This window comes from Varroa destructor, unplaced genomic scaffold, assembly GCF_002443255.2.
Source record: "Varroa destructor unplaced genomic scaffold, Vdes_3.0 BEIS01000002.1, whole genome shotgun sequence".
Taxonomy (NCBI): Eukaryota; Metazoa; Arthropoda; class Arachnida; order Mesostigmata; family Varroidae; genus Varroa; species Varroa destructor.
The window spans coordinates 20933936-20943736 of record NW_019211455.1 but is presented as its reverse complement, the minus strand read 5'-3'; the positions used below and the strand labels follow the sequence as shown (position 1 = coordinate 20943736).

The following is a 9801-nucleotide window of genomic DNA, read 5'->3' as shown; positions in this document are numbered from 1 at the left end:
GTCTTTGTTAGTATTAAGGGCACTGTTTGCAGGAGTGAACCCTACAGACGCGCGTGCCGTAGCAGAAAACCGACAATTACCACGGAGAAGCCAAGACACTGGAACGGGACACAGATTGTTTGGTCTCGATGGCGACGCCGCACGGAGCCGAATATTACAAACTGTGTTGTGACGAGCACCAGGGACAACAACAACAATATAAGGGGAAGTGTGTTGAGCTGATCGGTAGGCTGTTCGAGCAGCTCTCTAACGGTACAAGTCAATCCAATAGTACAGTGTATATGGGTGGATGTGTTCAAATGATACGGAAGAAATAATTTCATAGTCTAATCGTTCTTATTCATTTCTGTCACAATTACCGGGTAAGTAAATTATTTGTGATTTTATTGTATCAATATATTAACCGATTTCTCTCGTTTGTCAGCTTGACAAACAACAACAACAACAACAACAAAAGTCCAACTCAAAAGGGGTGTATAAATGTACGGGGCGTTGATTAAAGGCTTCGATGTTAAACGCCAAATATGCCGCAATTGTGTATGTAAATCCTGCAGGGGCTTGCATGGTTAAACGAGTCGAACATCCGGAAATAAAACATATTTTATCCTTAATCTATTCCGACTGACTTCGAGAAATGTCCACAGAAATTGGCCATCTGAAACAGCTATAATCATTCTCAAAGTTACAATAGTCTTTTTTCATTTATAGACGAGAGTTCTTAGATGTAGGCTTGTTTAGTTGAGGCCTAATAGGCTATTTATTTATAGCGAGCGACAGAGCCCGATCGAACGGGTAGAAAGGGAGCCGTTATACATAATTTTATCATACATACGATACAAACTCTGACCTGAATGTTTCGGGCTTTATATCTGGGGCGAGTGCAATCTTTAGGCATTGCTTCAGATGGATGGTTCCCTCAAGCACGAAGCGAGGTGTCACTACGATCGATTTCGTACCTAGATCATCGCACGTGTCCCTAAAATAAAATTCAGTTGGACACAAACGATTGATTTATTACTACCGGTCGGTCGGTCGATTTCTTTTCCTTAGCGCCCTAGCTAGCCTAGTGTATTACAGCTTTAATTCCGATAAATTGATAGCAGCCAGATCCGAAGGACTGCCCAGGAAACTTGGTTAACTTGAGTACTTCTTAGCAGCACATCGCTGTAGCTATAAGTAAAAACATATTTAGAAATATTCTTGAAAAAGGATTCGGAAGTAAAACTGGAGTAAATGATTCTGAAGGAATCAGCCAAGTAGAACAGGCTACGTTTCAGCTGTTCGGGTTTGCAGTCTGTATGTGTATGCTCTTGTGATAGGTCTTCAGGCCTAATGTATCTGTGATTTACTTGGAGATTTCAGCGCTATGTTTTGGTTTACTATAAATCTAAAAATATGCTACGTGTGATTTTAGGAGAATTATTGTCTTTCTCTTTTGGATACAAAATGACCACTGTGTCGTGATGGAGAGAACCGATAGGACGATGACATCGGCACGCTTGAATATGGACAAATCCGTTTAGGTTAGTCGGTATTTAAGTGAGGACCCGAATAGGTCTGAAGTGAAGCATAAAGGAACGCTTGATAATTAGTGGGTAGCGGCCTTGGCAGAGCCGGTCATGTCAAGGTCTATTCCCATATTCGGGCTGCACGAAATAGGCTTGCCCTTATGCCGCCCGTATTTAAACACTCTTAAAAAAAAAAACGTTTGCCTTGGTTCCAGTCAAAAGCACGATATGGGGTGTGCGAAAACAGTCTTACCGTATCGAAAATAGTTGTTGTTTATGCACAATCCAGCTGCCACGAAATTACCCACACATAGGAAAGATAGGTTTTTTCTTAGGTCGTTTGAGTTGTAATAATTGAAGCACAGTCTGAGTGCTCCTTTAAAGTCGCTAGTGGTGCCGATATATATGTATACACATCAATTACGGTCAGCGGATGGCATACGGCTGTTGTTGCGGAAAGTCGCGTTATACTTAGTCGCCAAATAACAAATAATAAACTGAATAAACAGTTTGGCTAATACATTAACAACAGAAACTATGAAATGATATCACTAACAAATCTCGCACCCAAGTAGACGTTAACGATTTGGGATCGTTGCTATCTGTTCAAATGACTGCGGCGTTGTCCTAGTTCCATGGCGGTAGTTCGGTTAACTTAATTTTTACTTGTTTTATCAGCCATGAACCCAGCATATTATGTACACAGCCTGTCTCATAACAGGGGTATTGACCTAGTGTATATTTGATGGTCGATATGAAGCGGAAGCAGCCTGGCATGTCTGTTGTAAACACAGTGTTTGAAGCAACAGAGAGCATTTTTATCGCCTCGTAGATTTCAGCACCCGTACGAAGTTGATGATGACACGAGTAGTTAACTTCAATACCTTCCTGGCCTCACATGTTTTTATGGAGCTCTAATGTACTGCGCACTCTTCTACTACGATAGGTGACTCAGCGCGGGCCTCGTAGAAGCATACATGACACTGTAAGCTATGGTTTCCTATTTACATGGAGACGATGTTTTGATAACAATACTGCTTTGAGACGCGACGTCTCTGTCGAGTCAGGTACCTAATTCTTCGAAATTGATTCAAGCTTCGAGCTATCCGTCATATACCATGTATATAATATATATGATAACTGAACCATGTATCCGCACGGATTATCGATACATGGTTCGGTTAACGGCTGTCTTACTTGTAATTTAACTTAAGGCTAAAGTCAACTCGCAGCTCTGCAAAGATTACGGCCATACGGCATCTCGCATAAGAGAGATATTCATTTCGCTGACACGGTGTGCTTACAATTAGAAACGGTGCTAAAATTTGCAAAAAAAAAAATGTGCAGTAGGTGACGGTTTTGTAATTAAGCCAACATGCACAGCGTCTCAACACCGTTAAAATTATATCTAAATAAATATAGAATTTTAACAAAATGTGACAAAAGTGTCATTCTTTGTCTGTAGCGTTCATTGCATATAATCGCTATTTAACCCTTGTCAATTCTTAAATTCCCCTTTTTTTATCCGTTGCTAGCAGTATAATAACCACTGTTAAGAACTCGTTAACAACATGCCGTCAAGTACGCTACATACCTAAAAAGTGCAAAGGCTTAAAACGGCCAAAAAATCTGAAAGGTGGAAGTAGGAGTGTGAAGACCCAATTAGCAACTGATACTTGCCTTTCTAAAACAGCTGTTAATTTTTATAGTAAAAATCAGGGTGTATCAAAAATACTTTGTTAAGTCACTTGGTGAATTTTCGAGCCATTTGAACCTAAATTTTATTTGGTTCTATAAAAATCTATCAGAATCATTTCCCGATTATTTCGAAAGCCAAATGGACGAACGTATACCGTCAATTTCGGGAAAAAGGCAGTTTCTAATTTTGATGGGGTCTATCCAGGGCAGGAAGAATGAACCTCTCTCTCTAGCTAATCTCCCTCTAATTCAGAAAATGATATACTGTTTTTTGACCATGATAAATTTGTTGTTCTGTTGTGAAAGTGGCCTTTATCTGATATCAACAATAACGGATGAGCGTATGCCAATTACGACAAACTAACCGCCAACGTTTGCCCCAGTTCAGCTGCTTTACCCCGTATTGTTGTTTCGACTCTGTTTGTACTCCACAAACTGTATTTCCCAGCTATTTGAATTTCGCGCCTAAACCACCTTACATGTTTTTAAGCCTTCAACATTGCTATGGAAATGCGCAGCAGCGGGCCAGTGTGATTAATACTATTGATACTTCTAAAACTGGCCCGGTAGTTGGAGGACTGTTGAAGATTCTTGATACATTTTCACATAAGCTTGTTTGTTCTTCGAGATCTATGCAGCTGGAACAAGAGAAATCCTTTCAACGGAAAATCGGATCGATTGTCGAAGAAGGTATTTCCCTTATAAACAAAGGAAATAACCTGTTCTGTGATTGTTTAATGATCTAACTAACGATTTTAAAGTAATGCTTATGCAATATAATCAAACGACAAAAAATGCTTTCATTCATCGAAAAAATAAATGACGGTGTATATTTGGATCCCGTGTCTCAATAATACTGAATAATTGTAGGAAATTTTGAAGTCAGGAGCACCAAATTAAGTGAGATAAACGTGCATTTATAACACTGACCAATTCTTAATGTCAAAAAAAACTATGACTTATCTAACATTTATTTCAAAGGTGGTTCGCTGTGTATATTGCACTTATCCAAGCTTACTTCACTATGTTTACAAGCTCTGTACAGAACCAACAGTAATAGCTCAAAGTTTTTTTTGCCATCCATCTTTAGAAATAGAACATTTTGTTATATAAACCAAACAGTTACGACATTCTACAGAATGAATGAAAAAAAATAACGATGTTGACGCTTGACCCTCACCAAATAAGAAAATGACACGATAAGGAAAATTCTACCAGGATAATTTTTAGTGTTTTTTTTTTTTTGCCGATTGAACACTGTTTCAATACTTTGTACAGCACATGCATACAACTTTTCAAAATAAAATCAAAGGAAAAAAAGTGTCATATGGCTTATAGTATTGGATCGCCCTAGAGACTTAATCAAATTAGTTCACTCCAGGCAACGCAGATATAACAGATGAGTCCCTTACTAATGATTTCAGATGGTGTGCTGGCTAAAGAGTTTAAACGTTTTCTAAAACAAATTTCCGGAACACAAATCAAAGTAACTATGCAACGACGTAATGGTAGAGCTTCGTCGCATCATCAACTGGTATCGTACGCGCAAAATAGTAACGTTGGTAACTCTTCGATGATGTCAATTATGAACGAAGATGATATTTGCCAGGTCGTCACATGCTACGAAACTTCCTCTCCAGTTGTACCAATTAAGGAAACAGCCTCATATTCATTAATCCCTGGATCTCCTTTGGTGCTGGAAGATCACAGTCACCAAACAGATTACAAGTCACATAGCCGGAAACGATTTGATTTCTTTATTCAGACTACAGGTAACCAGGAGCAGGTTGATATCGCCCGTGAAGAAACTACAAAAATTCTTCGTAGCAACGTTAGTACATAATGTTCTGCTATATGAATTTTATTGTAACTATGAGACGTTTCCACTGTTAAAGCTGATTACGGATAGCGCTATTAAAACAATGTGTAAAGGCCTAAAATATAGCTTTACGATTCTTATGATACGCTTGTTTATGAAGACTGTTAACTTAATTAAACGCGTTAAAACGAAATTGTTCAAAATTATTCTTCTGGTTTCATAAGCCGTAAAGGATTATATAGGACAAGACTTTGAAAGGACGCATTAGCTGGATAAGGGGATCAAAGCAGGTGCAGTAACTGAGTAACGCTCCGCTTCAATGACAAATCGGCCCAGCTTTTATTCGATATGTGGACAAAATCTTATAAATATCATAGTAACTACTTAATATAAAGGTATCAGTAAAATTAAACGGTGGTATGCTGTGTAATCTCTGGCTTAACACCGTTTTCAATGTAGGCCGGCAACGAAAATCGAGTAACTTTGAAGATGGACGTGTCATTCTCAGATCACTCTTTCATCATAGGACGTAAAGGCAAAGGAGTTCAGGGGGCAATGCGAGCCACCGGATGTCAGATCCACTTTCCTGATTCGAACAAGAACGATCGCTGTGAGAAAAGCAACCAAGTAAGCGCCTCATAGTCCGAACGGTAAAGATTGATCGTCGCAAGTTCCACCCGAATTTCTTCCGATAAAACACTGGATTGTACAACTTTTCGCGCACCTCGATGATGTCAATGATCATCCTTTAGCGTTAGTGTAGCCTGTTTCGTACTGCAAATCATTCCATTGTACGTGTCTAATCTAAACGATTGATAAAAGCAGAAGGTGCTGCCTTAGGGAAGTCAAACAAACCTAAATAACTTTTATCAAAATAGTTGCTAGAAGACCACCTCTTTCAAAAAGTAAGGGCAAGTATTATGAACTCAAGGAGAAAATCTTACACAGAGCGCTTTTTCTAACTGTATTGTAGTTTTCATGTCCGTTTCACTTCAAAAAATTAGCCCTTAAGAACGGCTAATTCTTTGAGATAAACAAACTATTTAGATTAGGCTCAACTTAGAACTGCGTATGACGGTTTATGACGCCGTTTGTAAACTATTTGAATAAATAAACCTTTAAGGCGCCTAGACCAACATAAGATCAAAATAAAGCGCCACTAATGTATACTGTCGCAGTGTATACGTGCACAATAGACGAGTTATGTATGGATATTTGACTATTATCGGAGTTGCAGGTGTCCGTGTCTGGCACACCCGAAGCCGTTGTCGAGGCTCGTCAGAGGATTCGCGAGCTACTGCCGATTTCCTTTGCTTTTGAAATCAATGAAGAGGAATATAGGAACGCCACGTTTTCTCCTGTTGCGTCTGATGGAACAGTGTCAGAGCTCAGGCCAAAAATTAGACAAATGATTGAGGTAGGCTTGTAAGGCAAAGTCCAAATCAACTGCATGCAGATGACGTTCCCGAGAACATTGACTGGCATTTCATTGTCAATAATGTATGACCTATCAATCTATTGATTTATAGTTATTCCATTGAAAAAGTAATGAGTGAGTTTAGCACAGAAACTCTGAAGGGTTAGAAGTAATCCTAAATGAGTAAATTATGTACACTGAAAGCTGAGTACAAAATGAGAATTGGTAGTTTTTACAATACATCAATTCGGGCAAATTTGTTTTATTGAATATGCCCTATCGAATAGTGAATAAGTCCAGTAAAAAAAGAATTCATTCTATTTAGGACGCTTGAGTCATTCTCCAACGTATAACCGTTATCTATAAACAGGATTCTTCATTATTATATAGTGCCTCATGTGTACTATAGAACTACTACTATATATAGACTACGAGTATTTATTACAGGTTCCAGAAATTTGATTTAAAACCTACTGCATACTAGCAGCACAACCGGTAACTTAAGGCACCTTAAAATGCTATTAAAACAAACGGAAAGCTCTATTTATGATATGAGTCAATTAATAATCTTTTTTTCTTCGTAGATTTCGGAGAATATAGTATATATATTAGGAATATATTGTCGCTAAACAAAAAGTAGTGTACAAAATATTGCCACTAATGAAAAGCTCATTGAATAATAAATTGTGCAGCGCGGATGAATTCTATCTTCTTTGACTCTTCCAGCAGCTCTGTGCTACCATAAAAAATTAAGAATAGTATGTTGAACATTGCCCCAAATATGAACACACTGCCCTGTTGAAAGCAAACCAAGTTGAGAAGCCAGATACTGTGACAGCAATAAATCACGAATCATTTAAAATGTAGTTAGTTTCATAGAATATTATTCGGACAACGCTAGCTCACTGTTAAAATTTTTCGGCATTAGCAACTACCAACTATTGCTTACAGACCTTACAGAATGAGTACCGAATGACGATTACGTGGCTACCAAACGTCGCTACCAATCGACTACGCGGATATATCCCTTATGCAATGGTCACGGTTCGGGGTGGTCGCAGGAATATTGTACGGATATGCGAGGGCATCCAACAGCTGAATGCCCTTCTGCGTCCTGGAAAGCCTCCGCCCAACGTCGAGTTGGGAATCGAAGTGACGAGTCAGTATGTGCAATTCACGTATGGAAATAACGGCACAAAGATTCAAGCGATCATGGACGAGACACGCACGCAATTCAGCATCGTCGCCGGCAGATCGGACACGTCTCAACATATTTATACCGTGAGGATAGTCGGTAAAGTGGAAAATGTTTACCGTGCATGGCTAGCATTTATGGATCTCTTGCCGGTCGTTGTGCTCATACAGATTCCAGAGTCCAATGGCAAATCTGCTATGTTCGGTCAACGAAAAGATAGTGACGATAGCCGAGTCCCTTTCTCGACTGAGGGTGAAGGTTCTACACAGATGAAATGCATCACAGACGCACAACGAGGTGCATTCAGCTGCGCGTTGACAGAAGATCGGGGCCTTTCCGAAGAAGTGCATTTGAATTTACGGCAACCCAAAAAAACGCTGTCTCTTTCTTTCGACGAGTTGCAGGCACTCCAAAACCTCGGGGTTTTGTCGCCAGAGACGCTAACATCGGCAGTATCTGCACAAAAACCTAATGGTGATATCGAGATTTTGGATCCGGGTGAGTCCAAGCGTAAAAGCTAACAAGAGTAGCGAAATTGTATATTTTTGTGAGAGGATAATCCTTTAATGGATTTTGCATGGGTAAATGCAAACAAAATAACATGTCTATCCCTGCCGATGCATTGGGTCATGTGCATTAGAAAACAACGCATATATCCCGGCTTTCTGCTCACTAATCAATATGATTGAAAATAACAATCCATGCTTCTCCGTGAGCTTCTGCTATATCGACAAGGCATACGTCGAACGGGATCTATCTACAAAAAGAGTTTATCGCGCCATCTTGCCTACCAGCCTCCCTTGTTTGTATAGCTCACGTTTAACGGTACAATATCTATAAAGTGACACTTATTTACTTTGAACAGCAGGTACCTTAAATAGAAATCGAGCAGATCGTATTTTACTAAATCGAAACAAGACCTATCTTATGAGATGAGTTAATATCGACCTTTTAAGAAAATCAACCTTCTTCAATCTTCAAATGAATGCCTTTCTCCAAAATCAACTACATTGGGTCAAACAGCGCGCACCTGAAGTAACGGATGCGTGCCAAACCGATGCTGGCGTGCTAAAATGTCGCTAAATACAATAAGCTGTATTAGCTGTTGAATATGGCAATTTCACACAAATCGGCTTCAAAAATTTTAGGGCTGTATTAATTTACTATTTCATCTCGATCTACAATAACTAACAATCTATACGATTTCTACATTCTTAGTAAAAAAAGGTGTTTAGCTGTGAGCGTATAACATTCATTAAATAAACTAGAACGTGCAACTTATGTAATGCTTGCATAGGCCTGTATCATGCTATCTCACTGGCGGCTGGTTTCACTACGATATTGTACCCGTTTGAGATATCATTGACGGTCCGGCCATCTCGCGACTCGCGGAGCTGGAAGCTGGAGGCTAAAGGCCCTGAAAGTAGGATAGATCTTCTTATGGACGTATATCGAATATTGCGAAATCCCAGCTGTCATGCGCTGGAGTCGCTACGCAACGCGGTCTTCTCAGAAACTAAGAGACCCCTTAAGTAAGTTGGATGAGATTAATGAGCGCATGTAATTGATGCGTTCAGATTCATTGATGATGTTTGAAAACGAACGATAATTATAGAGCAAGACTAGTATTATAGCTGTAAGACGTAGAAATGTGTGAAAAGGCAATTTTCAGTATTTACTAAGCATTATTCGTTCTTATTACGTAAAAACAACAGGAAGCTAACCTAATTTTCTCCTATAGCACTGTCAGAAAAGGAAAACGAAGGGTTAAAACGATAATAAAGTCTCGGAAATTTGTCTTTTGTCCATGGTTCAAAATAGCTTCTCACATGAGGGTACGTTGAACTCGTTGGTCACGACGTCGTCATCTTTAAACCCGTTCGAGCTTTCGAGATTACTATTACCTCAGGCAAACAGTTCTAACGGCATCGAAGAGACGAACCACGTTCCGCAAAAAGGAGACGCCTACGATAGTATTCACAAAAGCCGATCGTATGCCCCACTGACGACTGGCCACGCGCTTACAAGTCTGCACTGCGAACCAAGCTGGTATCTTGGCCAATGTATGTTCTATGTTGGACTCTTTCTATGCTTTTAGTTAAATCAACCCTGTAGTCAAAATCTGTGAAAACTGCAAAGATAATCTATATGCTGTCTCAGTGCA

The 9801-nt window shown here is 39.4% G+C and overlaps 1 protein-coding gene across 12 annotated transcripts in view; it reads left to right on the top strand.

The window, feature by feature from the left end:
* LOC111245109 (protein bicaudal C homolog 1-like) overlaps positions 1-9801 on the top strand; it is a 41816-nt gene that overhangs the window by 29344 nt on the left and 2671 nt on the right. For 2 of the 12 annotated variants that reach the window (XM_022792980.2, XM_086980285.1), the window contains 6 exons: positions 4631-5037; positions 5485-5652; positions 6263-6442; positions 7394-8135; positions 8935-9169; positions 9459-9700. In XM_022792980.2, coding sequence (XP_022648715.1) covers positions 4699-5037; positions 5485-5652; positions 6263-6442; positions 7394-8135; positions 8935-9169; positions 9459-9700 — 1906 coding nt within the window. In that variant the 5' untranslated portion in view covers positions 4631-4698. Of the gene's footprint in view, positions 1-119; positions 363-1414; positions 1524-2340; positions 2576-3560; positions 3897-4630; positions 5038-5484; positions 5653-6262; positions 6443-7393; positions 8136-8934; positions 9170-9458; positions 9701-9801 lie in introns of those variants that run through there. The other 10 variants (XM_086980281.1, XM_086980284.1, XM_086980283.1 and 7 more) reach the window with 10 other exon arrangements.